This window comes from Diabrotica undecimpunctata, chromosome 1 (genome assembly GCF_040954645.1).
Source record: "Diabrotica undecimpunctata isolate CICGRU chromosome 1, icDiaUnde3, whole genome shotgun sequence".
Classification (NCBI taxonomy): Eukaryota; Metazoa; Arthropoda; class Insecta; order Coleoptera; family Chrysomelidae; genus Diabrotica; species Diabrotica undecimpunctata.
The window spans coordinates 151596168-151623200 of NC_092803.1; the positions used below are offsets into that span (position 1 = coordinate 151596168).

At 31.9% G+C, this 27033-nt stretch overlaps 1 protein-coding gene across 2 annotated transcripts; it reads left to right on the forward strand.

The window, feature by feature from the left end:
- Pcf11 (Pcf11 cleavage and polyadenylation factor subunit) lies at positions 1–26606 on the forward strand. Of its 2 annotated transcripts, none has more exons than XM_072520233.1 (15): positions 1–181; positions 804–1024; positions 7343–7468; positions 10031–10249; positions 10378–10605; positions 10777–10848; positions 10907–11630; positions 12593–12824; positions 13114–13325; positions 13439–14899; positions 21825–22424; positions 23571–23803; positions 24069–24353; positions 24442–24616; positions 24695–26606. In XM_072520233.1, exons 2-15 carry the CDS (start codon positions 866–868, stop codon positions 25102–25104), a joined length of 5136 nt encoding a protein of 1711 aa, XP_072376334.1. In that variant the 5' UTR covers positions 1–181; positions 804–865; the 3' UTR covers positions 25105–26606. The 2 variants fall into 2 exon arrangements, with proteins under 2 accessions (XP_072376334.1, XP_072376335.1); XM_072520234.1 differs by having other exon boundaries at positions 10070–10249.
- The last annotated feature ends 427 nt before the right edge of the window (positions 26607–27033 follow it).

The window sequence follows — 27033 nt, forward strand, 5'->3', positions numbered from 1 at the left end:
ATTCCCCAAACAATCGACATTCGATAGTCTGGCAGATCGCCATTTTGTACTGTGGAAGTGAGTGATGCGTATGAAGTGATTTATACACAGTTTTCGTTCATATAGTGCAAGTTATGAAGTGTTGTACCTGTAAAAGAAAACTATTAACGTTAGTAATGTTCAAGTAAATTTTAGAATTTAGGTAAGTCTTTTAATTTCTTTTTACCAACAAAAATAGTTTTTATCACATTGTTCCATACGCTTTCGTTATATTAATACAAGTCATTTAATACATTTATTGGTTCCTGGTGTTTTTATTAGTCTTATTTGCAGTTCTCTTTAGTTAACAAGTTACAGGCCTATTTGTAAATGTTCATTTGCATCCTTATTTTGTGTGTTGTGTAGGTATTTTTGTTTTATTTAATTTTATAGTTTTTTTATCTAAAATTAGTCAATTATTCAAAAAGTCTTTATATTTTAAAACAATTGATTGCTCTAGCAATGTTTCACTACTATTATACAATTGATTTTGGTAGTTCTCTAATAATTGGGATACATTTATTTCTTCCTACCATTTCATCAAAGGCCACGCTTCCGCCCTTTTCCTATTTTTGCAGCAAGGAAAACTTTTCTTGTCTACGTCTATTTCTACAATATTTACAATATTTAAACAAAACTGTTTGAGACACGCCTTGAGTATTCTTTGATTAATAACATAAATCACAACATATATTTTATCTTTATCTCATGATTTTTATTTCTCTTTCATTTATGAACTAAGACTTCATTTTTACGTGTTACAGTTTTGTTTCTTTCTATTACAGAATATTCGCTTGTCCAATTGGATGGTTATCTGTGATATTTAACATATAAAAAAGCTTACAAGATGAGTTCCTCAGAGGAGATAAAGGCTGAGTATATGTCCAGTTTGGCAGACCTTACCTTCAACAGTAGGCCATTAATAAATGTGCTTACCATGTTGGCAGAAGAAAACTCACCTAATGCCCCTGTTATAGTTGAAGCAATTGAAGAACATCTCTCAAAGGTTATATTTTTTTATTGTTATTAACTAAAATGTGGGGCTCATAATAAAGTAACTTCAGTAAGGGGAATTTTCAAATAACCTCATTAATTTTAAAACAGTAGTATGGTTTATTGTGTAGTAATGGTAAAGTTACTATATTGAATCATAACTAACATATTATTCTAACAATACGAATTATTTGCTGTAGATTTAAATTAACTAGAGATTCCAACACTAAGATATCTCATTTCTTTTGACATAGTTCTAGCTGGTTCACTTTTGCAAAATCAATAACGATATACATTGATTTTGATTCTAAATTTATTTTTTGAGTCAAATCATCCAATCTGCGTAATCTTTCCCATTTGAATTACCTCATGGGGATGGTGGATGATACACTATTATAAGTGCTCTATATGCTTTTTATTAATAATTTAAATATCTCCTATTTTATCAAATTCTATCAGGTTATTTAGCATTTTTTCTTGGTGATGAACTAACCAATAAACCATATATTTGTTAATATATTTGTATATCATATATTACACTATATGTCCCTTATTATTAATTTGAAGGTACATTATGGGCCTATATACATTATTAAAAGTGTCTTAAAGATTATATGAAAGTTTCAATAAATATTTTCAAAGTAAACAATGTATTTTTACATTGCTCATTCACATTTGTGGACAAAACTCCATGAAACTCCCTCAAGAAAAGTTTAGGATAATTCTGATGTTCACATTTCTTCAATCAAAGGTTCATATATTTCAAATGTCGTTTGACTAATATTTTTTTAGTTTGTTGTGTTGCAAGTATGAGAGTAAAACTTCAGTTTTAGAGAGTAAAAATCATAATGTTGAATTTGTTTTGATATATGCTGTAGTTTGTTAAATTAAAATTGTATTTGAGTCTTCTGATCTAGAAATAAAGATATAAGGAAGGTATTTTAAATTTTTTTGATTTGAACTCAAGATTGTAGACATAAATCTTAAAAAATATCTCTATAGTTTATATAAAATTTAATGATATTGGTTTATTAAAACTTTTATCTTTTATGATTACACATTGTTCTGTATGTGCCTTGAGTGATTTTGACTGCCACATAGGTTTTATTTACAGATTGTTGGGTGTTAAATATTAATTTTGAGCTGTAAATTTTATCAGTTTTATTTTATGTATTTCTTATCAACTTTAATTTTTTTTTAACATGAAATAGATGGAATTTTATGTTATCTTTCAATTTTCTAAAAGGATTCAGAAACTATTTTCTTGTGGCATGTTTAACACATATATTTTTTACATTAGATTATATAACACTTGATTGTAATGCCATTTACATTTTTTATTCTCTTTGATGTTTTATTTTCCAATATTGAAATCACGAAAACAAACTATGATAAAAATTGTGAATATGATAAGTTAAAGATCATATTCAGAATTTTTGAAAATGATTTTCTTTCATTCCGTTTAAGCTACCAGGGTTTCAGATAGGATTAAACATCAAAAGTTCAAAAAAGAATAAAATATGCAATTGCCATTAAAGTGCATTGTGGTTTAATCACAATTAGAAAATATCTTGATTTTTCTCACCTAAGATAGTTTTAACATATAAAATCAGCATCTTAATCATATTTCATGTTTACCAACAATAACTCCAATAGTCAAACTGCATTTGAATTTCATGTGAACATATTGAGGATTGTAAACACAAAGCATTTAGTAAAAAGATACATATCAAAATAATGATGTTTGTGTAGGATGTAAATAGGTTTTCTCTATTGTTATAAACAATATTTAAATTGTTTATAGCATTATTTACTTTTATTTGTCTGAATATCTGATATATCATAACAAAATATCATATGAGAAATAAGCTTTTCTGTCAATAGTTAGTTGTTATTTAAATAGATTAAATCAGTTGAATATTATTATTTTCCTCCTTTGCTACTAACTTGAGTCATGCTACATGAAAGTTAGACCCTTTTTGGGTGTTATTATCTTGTAATAGATCAAAGAATGCTCTTTAAATTTTCTATAGCTCTCTTTTGTTTTCTACCTTCTTTTTCAACTGCTTTTCAGTATTTACTATTATTTTTCTCATATCATGACTCACTCTACCTTGTAATTGCATATTTTTGTGTAAATTCTGTGCATCATGTGATATTTATTTTTAATGACTATAATCATAGAATAAAATTTTATCTATACTTCACATCAAGATGGTGAAAACCTGAATATAGAAACATATCCATAATTGGTATTTACATGCATTGCATATAACTAGTGAAATTACACAGTGCCCAAGGTCACCATAGGTCTCACTAGGGGGATTTCCCACAAATATTCAACATAATTTTAAACTATTTTATTATTGTGAATCGTAATTACTAATTTCATATTATACTATTGTTGATCTACAATGGGTTAAAAGTACAATATTTTTGTGGAATTTTTACATGCCATTTTGTATATTATTTTGTGGATAAAAATTTTGTCTTATAAAAATTATCTGTGACAAATTGTTCAGTCCTATTGGTCATATATCATTTTGTATGTTGTTTGCAAGAGATCTGCAATTGGGAGATTAGTTTTCTCATAATATATTATCAGATTTTTTGAAAAATATTGTGATAGAGGCTTTATGTGAAGTTTCAGGGGGAGTGAGTCATGTTGTACACTTTTGCTGCCAAGGCGCCAATGACGCCTTGGCAGCACACCAGCATCTGATAAGGGACATATTATGTCTTATCCTTTGATAGGTCTCAAATGAACTTATCAACCTAATTTCTAGAGTGACTTTTGATATAATAAAATCATTTGACATGCACTCATAAATGATTATGGAGAGGTTTTTGATTTGGCTGGATTGAAGGCTACAGTCCCTTAGTTATACTGTATGTCGCACTAATTGTTTCAATATCTTGATTCATTGAATAATGTCGTGCCTTTATGTTGTTTTGTGATTAATTATATATCTCCTAGTCTTGATTCAATCTTTGAGCTAACATCACATTAAAATTTAGTCAGTAATACTTTTTGTTTGATTTGTATTCTTTAAGATGATTATTGAATGTACATTATGGGCTAACTTTCAAATTTCTGATGAATGTGATGTGTTTCTTATTATCTTGATCTTTTTGTTCCAATCAATATGTAGTATGTAGTTCAATAGATTTAAGATTTATTGTGTTTATTTGATGTACTTTATCCTGCTACATCTAGTAACTGAACAATTTGATAAAGTTATTTAGTAAAATTTTCATCCATGACAAAATATTTTGAAATGGGTTTTTTGCATTGTGGCAAGTAAATTTACATTATCTCAATATCAGATGAAATTAAGTAAATCAAAGAAAACCTTATTGTCGTTGTGATATTGTGCAGATATGTTGTCATAAATTAGAAAACAACATGAGGAAGTCTTGAAACTAAAGTAATAGCTAGGTATATACCTTTATATGTATACAATTTGTTCTGGTAGGTTTGCATGATTCTATTTTGTGTGTGGTATATATTTTACAAACTGTTTTAGGATCCATCTATGAGGTAATCCTCAAACCGGACCATTCATAGGGTTAGGATTTCAAATAACATTGATATTGATTGTAAATTTCAGCAATAAACTTTTTAACTTCTTTTACTAGTTTTTTTGTTTATAAGAACTCTTTTTGGTTATTTTTATTTTATGTCTGCCTTTCATTTTTATAAAAAAGTACTAGTTTTCACAAGAGTATTGTCAAAAAAATTCACTTTTTATACTATCTCTGCTTTTGTGTATTATGTGCAATACTCTTATTTATGATGAGTTTTCAAACTTCCCAGATCATTCTGTGTACATATATATAAACATACTCCAATACATACAGAGTGGTCTTGGAAAGTTATATAGCTTACATGTGTTAATATTTTAAAAGGATGAGTCTCCAGATATCTGTTTATTTGTTAGTAATGTAGTAAATTATTTTTGTGTGGGATATTGCTAAATCAAGTTTATGTAGATTTTAATAACTTCTTTGTAGCTGCAGGTCCTCCAATTGTCTTTCCATTTCTCTTAGGGTGCTGTTGTAGCTGGCTTTCAAGTTTTTTTCTGTTTTTACCTGAAATGAGGCATCATATACTTAATTGGTTAACCTACTTTTCTGGTATTATATGAACATTTTAGCTTTACTAAACAATGTTTTGCATCAGAATTATTACTATTTCTTGTCTTCACTATCATTGGTATTTCTTATCTTTTCAGATTTTTATTTGTATCAAGCTCAATTTTTATTTATAAATGTTGGTTTATTTATCTACTTTTCTTCAACATCAATTTTACTATACTTGTACATATGGTTAGAATGGTTAATGCCAATATAGTACTTAGACTTACCTAACGTTACAAACTGCTAACAAATTTTCATTAAAGTATGTCTAATGTGCCCTAGTTCTATTAAGGTTGAAGGATGATGATGGGTTGCCAATGTAGTCAATGAATATAGTCACTTATGTTTCTTCTTTATTGGAATTCATACAGCAATATGTTTTTAAGATTACTCCTATTTAAAATATTTTTCTGCTTAAATATTCCCATTTAAATAGTAATTATTTTTCTTCTGTTTTAATCAACAACTATAAGTTATAACAACAATTCCTTATTTTAAAAACAACCCGTCTTTTTAAAATGATTTCCAGAGTGGAAATCGAAATCGAAAACAAATGTAAAATGTAACTTTTATTGCAATTAACTGTGGTTTAATCCCACATTAATAAAATATTTACACTGGACTTATATTTTTTATTTATTAATATATTTAAAGTATTATTCATTTTTATATAGCGTATATAAAAAAACTTGAGTCTGATGTACCTACTAATAACATAGTTAGCAATAAATATTTTGAAATTAGATCAATTGACAAAGATCTATTATAATTGAGACAACTATGATAATTAGGACTTTTGTATATTACACAATTTTCATTGTTTAATATATAATGTTTATTAAGTACTGTTGATGTTATGAGCATAGGAGACTCACAAATCCATAACAGCATAGGGAAAAATATTTTGGCCAAAATATTCAAAATATGAATATTTTTCATCATGCTGACGTTAGTTCCTCGGCCATGGTTTTGGAAGGATGCAATTCGGAAGGTAATAACTACTATTACTGTGTTAACTGAGAAGTAATTAATAATTTTAATATGATAAGAAAGAAAATTTGGAATGAAATTTCCAATAGGTATTTGTTTTTTAAATATTCATGTGAAACAGAATGTTCTATAGGCTGTGCTAAGGCAATGGATGAAGTGTGTAACAATTGAAGAAGATGGTTCTGAAGCTATTTTCTTGTGTCATTTTAATTAATTGACTATTTATTTTTATTGTGCATTAACCACAATTTTAGTTTTAAATGTTTATTTTGATGTTTCAAATTGCCCTTTAGAAATCATTTTCAAAATGTATCTTAAAGAAATTTTGTTTGAGAATGATTTCTGAAGTGGAATTCAAAATGTTAATAAACATTTACTAAAATTGAGGTTAATTCCCAAAAATGATAGTACATTAACTGAATAATAATACATAGTTTCTTTGTAGTACTTTGGGAAGGGAAAGAATAAAATTAGGTTTTACTTGATTAGATCAAAGTATTGTTTTTGCACTGAGTTTCTGCTTAATGAGCTATTTTTATTGTCTCCACCTCTTAGCTTTTGCTAGTTGTTAAATGGAATGTTCTATATATTGTTCTAAACAAGTGACTATAGCATATGTATCCATCCATTTTCTTCAACAATGTTGTAACATTGGTGTTTTTTAGAGAACCACAATTGGTTTTTGTCAAATTTCCGCTATTATAGACTTCACTATTGAATTCCTAAATCACTTGCAGTCAATTTTTGGTAGTGTTTTACTATTAAATGCAGTTCAAAGAATTCTTAGCATTTAACTTATAAAACAAACTTGAAATTTCACTATGACTATAATCAGCCTTTTTAGTCTCTTGTGTTGGCTGTGAATTTGATTATTTTTATATCCATAATTAGGAAACGATGATGTCATTAATCTACATTCATTTTGATTCATTCTGATATTTTTATTTTGTATAAGATTTAATGACAATGGTCCTTATCCTCTTCAGATTTGACATTGTAATGCTATATAAACTTTCTGGGCCAACTCTAAACAAAAAAGAAAGCATAAAAGTGAACCTAAACAAAATAAGTGCAAAGAAGCTGAGATATCTAGAGTGTCTGGAATCTAAAGTAGTAGGTAGATTTTGAAAATCTGTTTATTCGTAAATACAGTGCTAGAAGTGACACTCTAAAGCTATAACGTGAGTATATTTTTACACAGGTCAATACTGATGTCAAACTTCCCATTCTCTATCTGATTGATTGCATAGTGAAAACTGTTGGAGGCATTTACACATCGTTGTTCAATCACAATATAGTAAACATGTTCATAGGAGTTTTTAAAGCAGTAAGTACCATTTTTTTTTAAATAAATATACAGTTTAAAAATAATTGTTATAGTGAAACAAGTCATTAATACTCATTACTCATAATAGTCATTTTAATATTTCCTTTTGATGTTTCTTCCATTATATTTTCCTTAATTTATTGTTTTTTTATTCATATCTTATATGTTAAAATCACATTTGGTCCATACATGTTGACATTATCTATAAAAAGTAGAATATTTTCATATTACTGTTGATACTATTTGTTATTTGTATAATAATTTTTTTTTACATTCTTTTCTTAGTAATACTTAAATAAATGTGAGTGAAAAACAAGGGCCAAGCTGCTTCTGCACACATTTTGATATGTCTTAAATTATGCAACTTAGACAATTATTTTTGAGCTGAACTATAATTGGCAAATTTAGTGTTACTATGCTAGAAACTCATTAATGTATATTTTCGGCAGGTCAAAATTTGTGGGCAGTATTGAATATACATTTTTAATATTCGAAATTAGTCTTTCTGTTCTCGTTTTAAATATTTTACGAAAAAAAGAAACTGTTTAAATATTAATGTATAATTTCTTGTGTCTCCTCAAGATGAGAAATACTTTTGATAGTAACTACTATTTTGAAGGTTTTGTCAATACCATACAGGCTCATGATCTTGTTATCTGGTATAAAAAAATTTATGAAAAAGTATTTAAACAATAATAAACTGAATGGTAATTAAATGTTCTAAGAAAAAGTTTTATCATTCAACTGTAACACTAAATTCGCCAATTGTATAATATAGTAACTAATGTGAAATCCTGTTTTATCCTTGGCACCTTTTTCTTTTACATTTTCATTATACTAACCTTAAGATTTTATTAATGTTAGGGTCAATTATAAATCTTAATAATTTGGGTTTTGGTGAAACTGTAATGTGAATAAATGTTAGATTATATAGCTATTGGATTAATGTTGTTTCTATGTAACATATGTTATTGTTTCTATGTTTAATATTGATTTTTCTTTGCCCTATTTTCTATGTAGCATTCTTAATTTTTTCTTATTGTTTACACAGTCATCACATTTTTTATTATTTTGAGAATTTTCTTAATGCTTAATCTCCATTTAAAAATATTCTTTAGGGCTGATTTTAGCATGCTGCTTTAATTTTCAGTTTATTATATTTAAACAATTTTTAGTATGTTAGAAACGCCAAAATTTGTACATTTTTTCCTATCATTTTTCATCTAGTGTTGAGGGTTGATTCTTCTAATTATCTCTAGAGTAATGTTAACTGGGGTAAATGATACATAATCTCTCTGCTATAATCCATTTCTAACGTGGATTGTGTCTATTATCATCATCATCATCATCATCATTTTGGCTTTACAACCTTGTGTGGGTCCTAGCCTCCCCAAGAATTTTTCTCCAGTCGTCCCTATCCATCGCCTTCCTACGCCAAGCACGTATTTCCATATTTCTCATGTTTTCATCGATGTTATCTAGGAATCTTTTTCTGGGTCTTCCTCTTCTTCTTTGACCAATAGGTCTATCAAGGAGCGTTTTGTGTCTATCAGTTTTTTTTTAAATTCAGATGTTACTATGAACTTTCGAGTGTTTTTTGTTAGAGTGATAGGTCAGTTTGGTAAATTGAATTCTTGTAATATTTGGATCAGTAGCTCAATCTACAGGTGATGTGTATCTGCATCATATTTCCTAGTCTTTTATTCTATGCTGCCCATTTTTCATAATTTTTTAATCCTAATAAAATTACTCTTAAAAATGGTATAATTTCTGTATCATCCCATTCTTTGTTTTTTTTATATACATTGTAGTTCTAATATTTGCCTCTGTCTAGTCTAGCTTTCATGCATTTTATTCTTTACTAAAAGCTTTCAAAAATGTTTTGTCAAAATTCTCATGTAATTTTCATCCTAAAGCGAAAACCAACATTTAACGGGAAGAAAATGAATGTTCACTTTTATATTTTTGTATTTTTAATAATCATCTTTCTTTCATTCTAATTTTGATGATGTATTTCCAAACGCACAATGTCTTAGAGTAAACTTTTTACTTGTCTTTCCCATCAAAAAATACCTGGAAAACAAAACATTTTTGAAATATTGTTGCAATACCACTAAATTCTTTCGCTTGTTTATTAGACTGGTATAGTTCCGTTGATTATTTAAATATTTAAAATGACTACTAAATTTACACATTTGACTGAAGAAAACCACTGGAGACTCTCCAAATGTGGATTTATCAGAAGCTATTTTGATACCATTTTTCTTAGTCCATTGGATAAAGAACATTTATTCAAGGTTTGACAATATTCTGATTGCGAGAACAATGTCGAATATTTTCTGTAAGATTCTATTCTGCGGTGACATTCAAAAAAAGGAATTTTTGAGTAGGTTAGTACTGGGGGATAGAAAACATACTATTGTGGATATAATTACTAGCATGGAAGATAAATAAACAGTAGGTCAATCAATATTTAATTTTTTAACGGAATTATCCAGATACCTTTCTTTTTTCCTTTTACATTTGGCTTCTATAACACTTTTCTTTTTTTCGTTGCACTAGAAACTTGTTAAAGATACTCACAAAAACACTCCATTCAAGGTTGACGAAAAAACACGAGCGGAGATGTTTAAATTGCGCCAGACATGGAATGAGGTGTTTCCCCAAATGAAACTATACGCCATAGATGTACAGATCAGTCTTTTGGATCCAGCTTGGCCCGTGACTGCCAAACCACCGTCCAACAGCATACATTTGAATCCTAGATTTCTTAAAAATACGGTAAGTTTATTTTTTAATTGCAAATCTATGAATGCAAATAAATAGTAGCCAACACATATAAGTGTAATTTTATCATTAATATAGAAAAAATGTTCCATGTTCAAATAAATGATTGTGATCTCTTATAGCCTCCTTCTTCGACGCCAACAATTAAAACAGAACCTGAGAGCGGTCCCTCTGATCCAGCCTCTCCTGCTGTTAACAAAGAGACTCTTCTAATGCAAGAACAGTTGATCCAGAAGCAGAGGGAATTGTTGGAGTTGCAACAGAAGAAATTAGAGCTGGAAGTGCTACAAACACGGGTGAAGCTTCAGGAGCAATATAAGCACAACCAGCCACCGACTGGTCGCCCTCATGTAAGTTTTTCAACAGTGTATAACTTTTGTAGAAAGCATATACAAAATTTTTAAAAAGCATGATAATAAAGAGAAAGCGGGAGTGAAAGACGGGAAATGGGAGATAAATGAGTTTATGTAGTGGTAAATGTCTTCATATTTTACTTTTAACACACATTCTTTTCTTTCCAGAATATACTCTTGAAGCCCGAAGTAGCAAAGCAGCTAGTCCCATCCCTGACCCAACATAAACAAAATCTAGTTGTAAGTTTGAGATAAATAAAAAAAAAAAGAATTTGTGTTTAAATGGTAAATTTTTCAGAATACTGCAATGGTTCAACAATTGGCCCAGCCACAAGCTGCACCCACTAATGGTACGAAGATAAACCCAGTGAGCAGTGCCCTCATTAACGCCAAACCTATAAGAGATCCAAGACTCTTGAGGCAGCAACAGAAAAGAGACCAGACCCCTTCAGCTGACGGTAATTTAGAAAATCAGTTACATCAAAGGACTGCTTTATTAGAAACTAATAAAATTGTATCAAATAAAAATAGTGTTCGTAAACATCGAAATGATCCTCGGTTAATCAATAAAGATGATACCTCTAACCAAAGATCAGATTCCTCTAAACCTAACCACTCATCCAAATCCCGTAGCTCCGAATCCGCACACCACAAATCCCATAAGACATCTAGGTCTTCTTCTCAAAGAGGCCCAGATACGTCCTCCCTCAAATCTAGCTCTAATTCTGTTAGCATAGATTCATCTAAAGTTAAAAGTGATCTAGTGAAATCTCCAGTTAAGAATAGAAAGAAAGAAAAAAGCGATAGGCGGCCTCTCAGTCGTGATAAGGCTGGTAAAAATGACAGTTCTGCTGTTAGTAATAGCACCACGTTCAAAAATGTCAGTATGGCGATGAAGAACCGTAATTATGTGAGGAAAAAGGTGGGCAGTGCGAGTCCGGATGCTGTAAAGGATGAGGATCTACGATCTTTTGGGCCACCTGAAAAGCAACCTAGGCTAGAAAGTGACTCAAATGATACAAGTAAGAGTTTTTTTCTTTTTTTTTGCGGCCCTATAGAACCACTTACATATTTAATTTTTGGCAAAGACATTAGATTTTAGACTTTTTATATAAAATCAAAATCGGTACAACGATTTCGATATCAGTTTTTTCTTCTAAATTGGAAAAGTGTCGAGTGGGTTAGGATGGCAGGTCCTGATCAGCGGTAGACTACTAAAGTTAGATATTTAAATCACAAAACTTAAGCATTTAACAAAAATTGTTATGGTATTGAAATTTGCACTTTGTGAGACTTAATCGAAAATAAATAAAATACAGAAGTTCATAGATAATAGTTATAATAATATCAATAAAAAACTTTAACGAAATGTCTTAATGAAATATATTTTTTTTTCTTCATGTTCTTACTTACTGGTCATTTTTTTACTAATTGAAAGAACATACTTTCTCCCAAATTAATCGTACTTTAGATTTAACTAACTTTAGCTTTAACATAAAACCTTGGTTTCGTTATTTTCAAAACTTTGGTTTATTTTGCTTCAAACTCCCGAGTCCATGTGCATAATACATTATGTCTTTTCCTCTCCCTTGTCTATTTATATTCGGTTTATACTTATTTTTCATCTTTCTAATTATTATTTTTATTGGTACCCATTTTGTGAGTACATTACTATTATTCATATAAACCAGTCTTTTCTTTGATCCTCATGACCAATTTCAGTATGTGCCAAAGGCATACTCCAAGGTATATTTTTAAAAGTTAATCTTCTATCAAAATAATGTTTACTGTTCTTATTATTGTACTGTTTATCACCTTTTCTATTTCTTTCTTCGATACATGCTGCTATAGCTATTATTTCTGCCATATTTTCTATCTATACATGTTTTCGATCCACACGTAGCATTCCCCTCTCAATAGTAAGTACTAACTTTTAGAAAATACATTATTTTTGGTAGCTTTACTAAAAAAAGCTTATTTACAGTATCTGCAGCATCAGTTTCCAAAGCCGTAGAACTATTACCAGTTGCAGCGATGCCTACATCAGCCACAACGGCTCCAAAAATGCAGTCAACTATTCTTCCAACCCCGGCAAAGGATCAGGATGTGGATCTTCGCCAGTTACCGGCAGTGGTAATTAAAAAGAGATCTTCAACAGACACTTCTGAAGATGTATCCATGCCAGCTAAGAAAACTAAGACACAGATATTTGATAAGTGAGTTATTGTTTATATAAAATTATTTTTCTAACTTCAGTCAATTTGTTGATAATATTAGCTACTTCTATATGATATTTATATCTCTAAACTTTTTGTTTCATAAGTAGTTACGTTGTGTATAATTTGTGGTCAGTTGTTGATCTCTTGATGTAAATGTTAACTTGTGAGATCAGAAGAATAAACGCCGATGAAGAAACTAACAATACAAAGAAATATTGATTGGGAGTCTCTTTTTTAACCAATATTTACTTTTCTATTAATTCTTATGAAATAATGTTTTTTCCAGATTATTTGGAGATGAAGATACAGATCTAAGGCAACAACTGGCCATTAATACCGAACAACGGCCGAAAACTCCACCTCCACCAATTATATCGGTATCAGTTACGGAAACCAAAACTGCTTCACCAAAAATGGGATCTCCGAAGAGTAATTTTGATGCTGTTAGAGCCAAGCTTGCGAATGCCACAAATCGGGATAAGGTGCTATCCAAATCATGTAAGTTTCATTTATAATTTGTTTTCTTAACTTATTAACTTCGTTTTTTGTTTTCTTTCTTATTTATTAATGGTTTTCTCCGTAATTTACTGAACACATTGTTTTTATTCCAGATAAGAAAAAACCAAAACTGGAGGACCAAGACTTGAGGCTGCAAGCAACCACTGGATCTCCCCATAAAACCAAAATCATCATTTCGCCAGAAGAAGAGACCAATATTAAGTCCGGCAAAATGACAAACGAAGAGGGTTCAGAACTTTTGAACAGAATTATTTTACAAGTTGAAAAACGAAAATTGAAAGAAGCTAAAAGGAAAGATCATGAGGAATCATTCAATGTTTCACTACAACCAATTAGTGATGACGATCTTAGCGATGTTGAATTGCAGAAAGAAGCAACCAATACAAAAGGGCCTGTTGATGGCGTTGTGTCAAATGAAATCGCTCCCGAACTTCCAGCGATTAGTGAAGACAGTCTCATACCATTTAAAGACAAAGACGAAAGGCTGAATTCTGGCCCTCCTCCACCACAAAGTGAATTTGTTGGAAACTTTTTCCCTAGAGATGGAAGAGATATTAGGCGTTTCCCAGCACCTCATTGGCGAGGTCGTGGCGGAAGACGTTGGGAACCCCTACAACCTATGATGTCTACAAGACCTTGGAATGCAAATACTTGGGCTCCAGTTGAAGACTTTACACCACCATTGGAGGAAATGGAACATATCTTTCCTAATGGACACGTTAACGCTGATGATGTCAAATCGATCACTATTGATAGCGTCTCCAGGGATATCAGATTTTACGGGGAAACAGCTGTTGTCTTTATTCGTTGGGACGACCCCAGAGAGTTGACATTCCAGAATGCCGGCGTGCGAAAGATTACCTTCAACGACAAGGACAGTTTTGTGCTGAACTTCAACGATGATTATAAAGAAGTTTACTGCAATGGAAATTCACATATAGTGCGGTTGGGTGCTCCAAGCAGGGAAATCTTCATCGACAATGTGCCATATGAGTGTTTCTTTGGTAGTCCTGGTATCAAAATCGAACTGGATGGAGTGCCTACCAAGGTTCATCTTGAAGGGCCTCCACCACCTGTGAATATTGGCAGAGTGAAAAGGACTGATCTCGTTGCGGGCAAAATAAATATGTTTGTCGATGCCATACATGTTGTACCCGTGTTTTTAGACGCTAAAGTTCAAAAATTTGTTCTAGAAGGCCAAACGAGTACTCTTAAATTTGTAGATGCATTAAAAAGTGTTTTAATAAATGATGTACCTTTTGAAATTGAATATGGTGGTCTCCCTAAACCTTTATTTATCCATGGTAAAAAACATTTTATAAGATTTTCAGTTCTACCTAGAGGCATTAGGCCAGGAAAAGTGAAGCTTTTCGATATGGACCTTCTTGAAGATGCAAAGGTGGTAGACGAGAATAGCCAGGATGAACTACCCGTTACGGATGCATATGATCCCGCTATGCCCATCTCTGGTACAATGGACAAGCCTGTGGGTAGTGATTCCCCAGATAGAAATTCAAATTCTCCAAATTCTGTGTTGAAGTTCATCCAACAAAGTGAGTACATTTTGATTAAACACGTTTACTATCAAACTTTTTAATAAACTTCTGAAATCTTGAACTAATTATTTGAAGAAATTGCAGTATTCTTGCTAGGTTCTAAATGTCACGTAATTTCTAAAAAAAATACCGAGTCATTAAGTATGGAGATCACATTCTTTGGCATGCATGGGATTTTACAATACTCTTTTTTTCCTTTTTTGCTAATCTGTTAGCAAATATCGAATAATTTAGCTGTCATGAGTTTTACCAAGAAGCATATAAGTAACGGAGAATTTATTTTTTATTTAGCGTATGGCATTTTAAAAACACATTAAATGGAGTATTACAAACGAACGTGTAATATATCAATCTAATCTAAAACATTTTCGGTCTCATTCAGGAATTCCATCTTAGTTTTTCCTGCTGTTCTGTCAATATATTACCCTCCTTATCTCTTTACTTTTTTTGTTTGAATTCCTTTGCAGTTCTCTCTTCTTTCTGCAGTGGATTTTCTTTTCTTATTTATATTCCTCCTCTGCTTCTGTAACCCTGTTGCATCATCCAATATGCTCTGGTTTTTCTCTCTATTATAATCTAATATTTTTCGTCAAAAGTCATTCGGTCTTGTTCTTCTTTGTTTACCTTTCATGCCTACTAATCCTTCAACTGCTTCTTTCATGATGTTTCTGCACTAGTGATGTAAATTTTCGTTACTCTTGAATATTTTAACGATTCGTTACTTTAAATATCAATACCCGGTACTTTATACTCGTTACTTTCGCTGCTTTTAGTATTCAGTTATTGTACAATATTTGACTTTAGTGATTAGTATTAAAAAGATAATGGTAATAGACGTCGGTACTTAATGTTAATAAAAATGGTCCAAACTTGGTTAACTGGGATCTTATTAAACATAATACAAAACTTCTTTATTTTTGCAAAACAAAAGAAAAATACACAATAAAATATAATTGACAAATCGAAAAAATAAAAATTGCTTATTTTTATTAATCAATATTACAATGCAAAAATGGTAGCTTTTCTACATTTTTTTATTTTAATTTTTTTCTGCGTTCGGTTCCTATTTGGCCGGCTTTAGAAAAGATGCGTTCGCATGGAACAGAAGTAGCACATGCGCATAAATACTTTTTGAATAATTTATATAACCAGGGATACACTCTTTGCCTTTCGCACCAACAAACGAGAGGATCCTTTTTCGTTCAAGGTTTTCAGAAACCATTTTGATTTCGGCGATGGCGACTGCTGTTGGACTTGTCTCATGCAAAGAGTTTTGTACACATGTATCAAAATTCTGCCAAATCATATCGTAATTTTCTGTATTGTCCAAGAGATCCTTCTTTATATTTTCATTTGTTTCATTTTCATAGATTAATATTCTATAAGATGAACTGGTTCATCCTGAATTTGACTTGAACTCTTTTTAAATTGTCTTCGTTGCTGAATGCCTTTGTTTTAAATCTCGGATCCAAGAAAGAAGCTTTACCCAGTATAAGATTGTTTTCAGGATTTCCAAAACGGGCAATAATGGAGGCAAGCAGAAAATTTATTGCAGTTCTTTCTGCTTGACTAAATACTTTACCTTTAATTCGCTATAAAGACGAAAGTAGTCCTTTTATAATGAATATAACTTTGGAGAGGGTTACTTACTTTTCTGCGCACATTTCAACAGTAACTGCTTCAAAAGGCTTTAAAATATGGCAAAGTTCTTTTAATACCGTCCATTCTTCTTCAGTTGGAAGACTAATAGGATTGAGCAAAAGACCAACTGTTGCAAACAAAGGTTCCGATAATGTAACTAATCTCTCAAACCAGTGGCGCACCCAGAATTTGTCTTGGGGGGGAGGGGGTTTTGAAATTTTTTTATGTTACCTCTATTTTGAGTCCCTAAAATTTGGGTTTTAGTTTAATTTAAAGTACTAAAGGTATCTATATCAGGTATCTATTATCCTGCCTACCAACTAAAACCACCCTCTCTTACTTGTGCGCAGTTGACTGTCGCACGTACCGTACTCCGAAAGTGGGGTGGCTACTCTAAGGCTGACGACATTTTTGGAACACTCCCTTCTCGTATGTAGATCTTATCTATTGTTCTGAAGCTATTAATTCGAGATCATAAGAATCTTGAGCTAGGATGACTTGGTCATACGCAAAGTTCAGGGAGAACAGTATGTCATTTTCTATGGGGATTCCCATCCCCTGGCAGGGGTTTTTCCAATTTTGGAGGGCTGCCTCAATATATAAATTAAACAGTAAGGGTGATATACTGCATCCTTGTTTTAGTCTTTTAGTTACTTTTATTGGCTCTGATAGTCTATATCCGATTTTTAGGTAAGTAGTTTGTATACTTCCTGTATACTTCTGTGATTATTCCTAAAAGGATGGACTAATGTCGAGCCACAATTTAAGTCTTGGAACTGTAACTTATTTTAACCTTCAATTGCGACTTATTCCCATTAAAATAGTAATTAGATCTTATCTCTGTCGTTAGCTCGGTTGGTGTTTCTCTTCTTCTTCTTTCTTTTTAATGGCTGCTCGGATGTAATTGTGAACACTATTCCATCCCTCCGTATTTCCCGTCATCTTCACGATCATCTCTTACATTACAGTCACAGGGTTCATACCTATTTCTTTATACATTCTGTTTCTCTCCACTGTACATCTATTACACTCCAGCATTGTGTGAGTAACAATGTCGGAATATTCGCAGTATAGGCATTTATCTGTATCTGTCTTTCTGAACGTATGAAGATACGCCCTAAAACAGACAATCTACCCAGTCCCTTAGGCTCGGGATCAGCATCTTTGTCCACTGAGCAACATCTTCCTTGTTGTTCCACTCTTCTTGTCATCTTTCCATTGATCTTTCCATTTCTTCTTTTTTTTATAGCTGTTGTCAAATGCTTCCTTCTCTACTCGCAACAGACTCATTCTGTCTACTTTTTCATAAGCCTAATATTAGGTATCGATATCTAAATATAATGAAAAATATTATTAATTATTGTGTATTTATACAATAATACAATAATTATTGTGTTCTACATATTTAGAGTGGTAATTTAATTATTCAATCCGCGTTTTGGATTTTTTGTATTATGTGTGAAAGACAAGTTACATTTTCCTACTATTCTTTATACCCCCAAACCCTCTCCTGGGTGCGCCACAGTCTCAAACTTAATCGAGTTCTACCTTGTTGCTATATCATTAATAAACTTTAACTGGGTTCCGTCGGGTTTCATTTGATTTTGAGTAGCTCTGAGTTTAGCAGTCGCGTTCGAACTTCGATGAAAGAAATCTACAATTTTTTTGAGTGTTTTTTGCAAGTCTTTCGTATTTTTAATGCATCTCTAACAATTAAATTTGTTTTGTGTTACCGATATCCGGGTATTTCGCTTAGTTATAGTTTGGTAAGTTTTATCCTGTACCAAAAGTAACACGCTCCCAGTAAGGACATGTTCCCTTTCTGCCGTAAACAAGAAACTTTAAGAAGTTCTAAGGAAAACAATCAATATACAAACAGAATATTTTATGAGAATTAATTTTAATTAAATAAAACAATGTCCTATACATGAAATAAAGCAATTAAATCATAAATTAAAACTTTGAGGTAAATTTCAGTTCAAGTTTTTAGTTTTCTTCTGTAAATACCAGTGTAATTGGCCATGACAAAATCGTATTCCAAAAATTCATTTTTTCTTCCGGGATGTATACCAATGTTTTCTTCATGTTTTCCATTTTCTTGTTGTTAATGGCAGCTAATTTGAAAAGCTCAACGTAGGTGGCGCTTGTGTAGTTGGAGGTCACGTCAACTCTTCAAATCAATTTACTTGTAAGTAAATATTGCGTTTATTTGGCTGTGTGAATTTAATTTGAGAAAATAAAATGCCTCAATGTTGTGTTGTGCCTTTGTGCTCATCGAGAACATCAGGACACAGGTTTCCCAAAGATATTCTGATGACAAAAAACTGGATTCTAGCAATAAGAAGGGATAAATATGTGCCGACAATAAATGCACGTATTTGTTAAAATACTTATGTTTTTCTGGAATATTTAGTTGCAGCCATATTTACTAAGAATTTAACAGGGAAAACCCTGTAGTTGGCTGTATGTCATAGGTATAACATATTAAAATGAAGTAAAGACTTCTGTTGTATGTTTCTATATTAAATTAATTTAATATACTAACATACAAAAGAAGTCACCACTGTTACGTTACATGACTGTATTAGCTCAAACCCAAATACAAATACTTCACTATAAAACTCAGATGAACATAAATATTTTTATTTTGGTCTGAGCTATAGAAATAAAACATTAAGAAGATGATTAAATAGTTTACCTTTCAATAAGGGCTTCCTTTTCTCCAGTAACTTTGGCATTCCTTCTCCTTAATTCATTTTTTAACGCACAAACAGTCCAAGATCCGTATTTTTCTGCCATAATTTATTATTTATTAAATCGTAAACAAAAACACCATATACAAACTTCACGAACTGTCACGTTAACCATAGGTAAATAATATATGACGTTGACCCCCAACTACACTAGCGCCGCCAAGTGGGAGCAACGGCGTACATAGCTGCCATTGGAAGTACAGTTGAATATGCTCTTCTAGTAGGAGCCTGAATTGGCTGTACTGCATTCCGTAGTTTGAATTCATCCATTATGAAGCCGCCGATGTTCATCTTACATTGAACCGTGTTAGGATTCTTTGATGAAGAAGTCATTTCTCTGTATTGTGATATGGCAAAAGCCCTTTTTTGGTTTCTTGCCATGACATTTTGCCATACGAATCGTCACTTAGGCAATTTTTTTTTATAGAACTGGGGCCACCATGAACAGAAGTCAATGAAATCATCAGCAGTCATTTTAATAACAGAAAATTTGCCGTCAATTTTTGATGATTTCATTATAAGCTCTTCAACCTCATTAGGTTTTTTAAACCACTGCCAATTTTGTTTTTTATGTACCAATCTAACATAGTACAAACTTCGTTTGGGAGTCTTTACTCTCTTCACCTTCATGATAGATAAAAATTATACATTCCCGTGTCGCGAGATTATGCACACCAAAGACGTTTACAGTGAGCTGTCTAAGGTAATAGGTATCTTGAACAGGAATACAAGGTAGAGATATGTTGGCATATGGATAACATTTTCTTCAGGCTTACTGACAAATTGCGTGGTCACTTCTTTCAGTGTTGCATAGAACTTTTTAGATTTACGCTTGTGTACTGTTAGCCCAGCGATAGCTGTTCGCTTTGCATTCTCATTCAAAACAGGACTTTTTATTTTTAAATTTAATTCCTCACATGTAACACATGCATCTTTAACTGGTTGGACAAAGCCAATAGAAGGGTAGTTTTCCTTGAAATATGTCCAAAAAAACTTGTAGGAGAGCCTTTTCTCAGTTCCTAATGTTGAAATAAGGAAACTATGTTCTTTTTTAATGAACACGTCGTACATGATTTTTAAATTCATATTAGCTGAAAAATACTTTCTTTTCCTGTATAGTGATGTACTTTGGTGTGGAATGATTCTACATGGACCCTTAATTTAGACAGTACGGACCCAGGTATTGCATTTTCTGAAACATTTTTTCCTCTGTTGTCAGTTGGTGTTTCATTTAGTTGCAATAGATGGGACAAACGGTAACACTGCTTTGCAGTGAATCCATAGGTTTTCATAAATCCATTTTTACATATTTTGTACGTTTTCCATTGTGTACTACATAATAAATCAAACTGAAAGCCTTGGGTTTCGCGGTTGACGAACTAGACCTGGGTCTTTCCCTTGCAATCTGACTAATTTCCATAACAGTTTGGATGTAAATGTCCTGTTCCGTTTTGGTTGTCATGTTATGTAGTTTAGCGGATATTTCAATCATATCTTTTTCAGTGAAAACTCCAAGGCAATTGGATTTGCAACTGAAACAACAAAAGACTTTATAATAAAACAATATTTATCTGCAAAAATTTAAGCCTGGTTTTTTAGCTGGTACAGTTTTGCCAACCCAATTTACGTAGTCTTGTCCAGCCACTTTAGACTTTTTTATTATGTTCCTTTTATATTTGTCATCATTTGTAAAACCTTTTTTTGTTTACACGCCATTCCTCATCTGAACCACTCATTCTAATCTAATTATTAACCACAGTAAAGACAAAAGACAACAACAATCATCAATAAACAAAGCACAATATTGTCTGACTAAACTCAGCTGTGAGGATAGTTCGAATATTTGCCACGCAGTTCTAGCGCCGCAACTGTTTACCGCAGAAAGAGAACTTGTCCTGGACTAGTTTCCTTTCTGCAGTAAATAGGATATTGAAAGCGTTGCCATGCCAATACTAATATGCGGACGTGTTTCCTTTTTGTAGTAAACGTTGCGTTTTGTTACTGAAAACAATTTTAATAAAATACACAAAATTCGTACATATTGAACGCCTTTCTGCAGTTAGCGATTCATATTTTCTTACGCGCCGCCAAAGATTGAATTCAAAATTTCCGAGAATGCATGATAGACACGTGATTTCGGCTACTTTTGACCACTTAGGACGCGTGATTTGTTATTTACAGTTTCATTTGATATTGGCCAGACTATAGTCAATATATTTAGGGAAAATTTTGAAGCAAATTTTATTTTAGCCCTTTGCAGAATGCACTGCTTTACAGATCGTGGTCATCACATGACAACGACTGAAACCGGTGTTTGGGTTTGTCATGTGTCACATGGCAGAAGATCTATCAACGAAACAATGTGCTAATATGAGGCAATGTGTCATATGAGATAGACAACGACTGTATGGGTTAAGAAGTTGGCACCCGCTCTAAATCTCAATTTTAAATATTATATTTTGATTTTGTGTTCTTTCCTCTGGGATAATTCTAATAAATGTTCTTTTCTTTTTTTTTTCACCTTTTAGATAACTTAGATGTCCTCTCCAATGCACTTTCAACCAGTGTAGGTCCACCGCAGGTTTCAGGCGGTTATCAAATAGAAAACCAGAATTCGCAAGACTCACAGGCTAGTTCCCAACCATTTACAACTTTACCTCCAATTTTGAATATAAATGAAATATTCCAAAATCTAGTAGCTTCTGGATTAGTAAAGTCATCATCAGAGCCAAGCAAGCCAGTGGAACAGCCACCGAAAGTAGTAGAACCGCCTAAGAAGGAAACGAGAGTGGAGCCTGAAGTACCTGCTGTTAGTACTGCAAACGTAGCACCCTTAAAACTTAAGAAAACTATATTGAACCTTAAACCCGTCACATTTAACAGGCCAGAAACTCTGAGAATACGCCAAAACAGCCTTTATGCAATGTTATATTCTGGTATGCAATGCAGTACTTGCGGCATGAGGTTTTCCCCAGAAGCTAGTATGTTGTATAGTCAACACTTAGATTGGCATTTTCGTCAAAATAGAAGAGGAAAACGAAACAGTAGAGTTGCCACCAGCAGGAGATGGTATTATTCTTTAGCTGATTGGAAGAATTATGAAGAATTGGAAGATCTTGAAGAAAGAGGTGAGTAATTTTTGTTTATACAGTTATTTTTTTTGTAGTTATTTCATAGTTATTCATCTTGAGAAATCATTGTAGCTTGTTTTGTTTATTTCTAATGTGGAAAATAATTCCATACAAACATTTTTTCTGAAATGGCTTATTCATTGAATAATTTTTTTATACCATACGCTTCTATTTGCAATTCTTAATTTGTCTGTCCAGGTCATAGTTTTTTTTGTTCTTTTCATTTCGTCTTTCCTTTTGTACATATGATATGCTACATGGTCCTCGTTTTCATTCTGACATTTCGTTTTTATTTCTTAGTTGATCATGTTTCTTTCGTTATTTATATCATCATCATTCTGGCTTTACAACCCTGTGTGAGTCCTAATCTCCTCAAGAATGTCTCCTTAGTCGTTCCTATCCATTGCCTTCCTCCACTAAGCATGTATTTCCATATTTCCCATGCCTTCATCGATGTTATCAATGAGCCCCGTTCTGAGTCTTCCTTTTGTCTGACTAATGGCTATATCAATGATCGTTTCTTTAGCTGGGTCAGTTTGTTCCTGTTTGGTACCTTTGATATCTGGTTCCTTGTATATTTTGTAAACTTCTCACACTTCATTGTCATTCACCGTTCTATAGATTCGCCTTGTCATTTTTTTTTTTTTCGGAACATCCTAATATGTTTTCATTATTTTTTCCTTAAGTCTAGGTATCTGAACCACATATGTTGAACCTATGAACCTATATATGACTGGGTGTATTATTGGTTTGTAGAGTTTTACTATTGCACACTTAAAATGGGATGTTTCCCAATGGTTGGCTGTACACCATAGTTAAAAAAACTTTTACAATGAAGTAAAAAAACTTCCATTGGAATTGGTATATTTGTTAAACAACATTAACATAACTTATTCTTCTCCCTTCTTGTATGTAGGCTTTAAAGCCTGTTTCTTCTTCAATATTAGCCTCCTAAATTGTTTAAATTATCGCACCATCTTTTTCTTGGTCTGCCAATACTTCTTCGACCATTTGGTGACTTATCTCTGCTATTCATACTATCCTATCCTACCCATTGTAAAAGAAAACAAGGTTCAAAGAACCGATATTAAAATAACGAAGTCATCTAAACGGATTACAATTTTTTATTTTCGTATTTTTCAGAGAAAAACTATTTTGATGAGCAAAAACAAGCGGAGGGTGTTAATGAGGACGCCGAGGAAGAAGTAGAGGTTCCTAGTGTCGCTGCTGATCCTGATTCCACGGATGAATGTTGTATGGTGTGCAGAGAAAAATTCGATCAATTCTTTAATGAAGAAAAAGAAGAGTGGCACTTAAGGAACGCAATAAGGATAGAGAGTAATACGTATCATCCTGTTTGTTATGAAGATTATCAGGTAAATTGATAAAATTCTTTTTATCGACATTAAATAGTGCATTTTTTAAAGTTTCCAAACTTTCTTTTTATTTTTGTTGAGTTATGGTAACTATATATTTTTATCTTCTTACATTTTTTATTTCTATTATTCTTTCAATATTATAATCCTATGACTTATTTCCAAATACTTTCCAAACCTCTTCTTTCTTATATTTACTGGTAATTTTCGTTGCAATCTTTATACTTTGACAGTAAATTTTTATATTTCTTTTCTAAATTTCCAGAATTCTCTTATGGAACAGACGTTAGACGAATCTACCAAAGCACCAGAAGAAATCGAACAACCTCAGGAAGAAAATACAGAAAAAACTATCCCTGGTCTGGAAATTATTATCGATGATGATGATGATGATATTCCCGAAGAAGTGAACGGACCTATATCTAACGAAGTCTTATCTGTCGAAAGCGATGATTCTAAATTGGTGCCAGAAGCTACTGAAATGCTGGAATCTGAGCAACAAGAAGCAGCCGCCGATGGAGATGATGACGACGATGTTATTTTGAACGAGGTGAGGATTTAACAACATACATTTATCAGAATTTTTTTTTTGTATGATAGTCAATGACAATATGCAAAATAATTGTGTCGTGTTCTAGGTCGCTCCTATCAAAATTGTTGTTGACGATGACGATGACGATATTGTACAAGGAACTAATGTATCATCACCTCCAGCGGTGGAGACAGAAGATGATGGATTTGTGGAGATCGCTGGACTGCTTAGTTTGCCGAATGGAAAACATGTTAAAATCAAAGCAGAACCAGTTGATAAAGGTAAGACAATTAAAAAAGTGCATTTATCTGTTTTTTAATAAAGTTTTGCATATTTTAACGTTTTGCATTGTTTTACAGAAGACATTTCTGCAACTGAAGCTGAAGACGATCTCTCGATACTACCCGTGGAAAGTTCTGAACTGGAGGTCGTGGAGCCCAAACCTACTCAACATGACGTCGTCTCCTCATTAGACGGCAACGCGGATCCCTTCTCCGGCGTTACCGCTGCGGGATCGGCAGCCCTAGGCGGCAATAAAATTAAAATTAATATTAGTAAACCATTGCCTGTGATAAATAAAGAAAAAGAAATTACTTTAGGAAATGATTTAGTTCCATCTGAAACTTATATCGATCCGTTCGAGCCCTTTCCACCCGGGGAAGAACCGCAACCGGCTGCGTTCAAGACTGCCCTTAGGAGCGCCAGGTTGTCGAAGCTTCCTCCCGTGAGGAAAGGAACCGAGCTGACCGGCTTGTGTTCTCTAATGTGATTTGTGGGTTTTTTATGATTCACGTACTATTTTTGTAAATATTACAGTATACTAGACGATTGGACGGATAAATTTGTACGGAACTAGGAGTTACAAGGGTGGATCAAATATAAACAGGGTTCGTTTCTTCAAAAATTCTAGTCAAAATGAATTCATAAAATTAAAATTTTTGTTTTATTGTATTCGGAATAGTGCATTGCATAGTCCCTTTGCAGGCACTATAAAATAGAAATCATAATGTATCGTATGTGATTTTTTCGTGGTGTTAGCTATTTAAGGATTGATAATTAATAATAATCGCTTCTCGGTTTTTATTCCAGTTTGTGTTTCAAAAATAGCTATTACTATTTCCTTTCCCCCTATTTTTTTCACTTTATAATAGTATCGTAAGTAACGATGTTGCTTAAAAATCGCTATCCAAACCAAGAATTCCAACGATATTGCTCAAAAACCGCGATCTCTAAATATAATTCCTCGAATTAAAAAAAAAAAAGAATGATTGTGGGTAGATTGGATATACCCTTGTAAATGCTTACTAAATGAATCATAAAGATATATCAATTGTTGGATGTATAATTTTATTCCTTTTATTTTTAAACTGTTCAGTATAAAGTTTACTAAACATTTTGCATAGTAAAATGAACTATTAGTGATTAATAATATCATTGTGACACTTTTCTTAAATTTTCAAAGCTTTGTTATAAAAGTTTTGTTTGTGCTTTTATTTTGTAGTAGTAATTTCTCTTTTTAGTTCCGTACAAATACACAAATAAGTGAGAAGAATAATTAACCTTTGAACAGAACAAGATCTAATATTTGAGTATAATTTCTCAAAAATTAGACGAATCAAATTGCTCTGTTCATTAGTTACAAAGGTTGTTTGGAAAGGGATTTCATAGTTTTCCATTGAACGTATTCGTTAAAATTATCCTTAAATTCAAAATTCCATTATGTTCTAGTTGATTTTATAATTTGCCTTTATAAATAAATAAATACAGATTCAAAAAATCTAAATCTGGGCTTGTGCTCTTGCATTGTTCTTGTAATTTATTAAAAGAAAATATATTTAGGGTATCATTAGGCAGCTTAACACAGTTATTAACTTTATTATGAGTGCTTTAATTATTGAACATATTTTTCTATAATTGAAAAACTATGAAAACCATTCAAGACCGAATTATGTAAATAAAAATCTGTAAATAGTGGTACAAATATAATTTATTTTATTTTATAAGGTGCGATATAATATTAATTTTTCGTAAAATTTATACATTTATTAAAGAACTTCGCTCTTTCCTGGGCAAAATTATTATTTTGTTTGATAAATAATCGAACTTGTTATTTGTTGAAAATAAATATTTTTTTAAACTTGTGTGTATATAATTTGGATCGGAATATTGTGGGACGAACGTGTAAGGATGATCCTTGTTTTCTTTAAAGACTTTTAGTGTAATAGTTTGTATATAGATAATGTGGTAAATCAATAAATTAAGTAAAATTTAGTTTCTTCGTTTTATTTAATAACTTTAACTTTTTTAATGCCCCAAACCAACATAGATGTGCACAAAAACGTGTATGTATTGTTCTGAAGCTATTGTCTTGTAGCATTTTAAAGTAGATACTATTTTAATGGGAATAAGCCAGAATTGACGGTTAAAATAAGTTTATTGACGTTTCAATTTCCACTTCGGACATCGTTCTCAAAATACAAACATTAATAAATTAAACAAATTTTGTTTTTTGTTACTTTGGTGAAAGATTCAGACATAATTATACATTTTTATAGTAGACAGTTCATTCGATTGCATGAAACCATCTTTAACTTATAAATATAAATATAAGTCAGAAAATTTATAGCATGTGATTCATCTTTAAAAAGACAACCACATGCCATGATGACAGTAAAATTCACCTGTTAGTGATTCCATA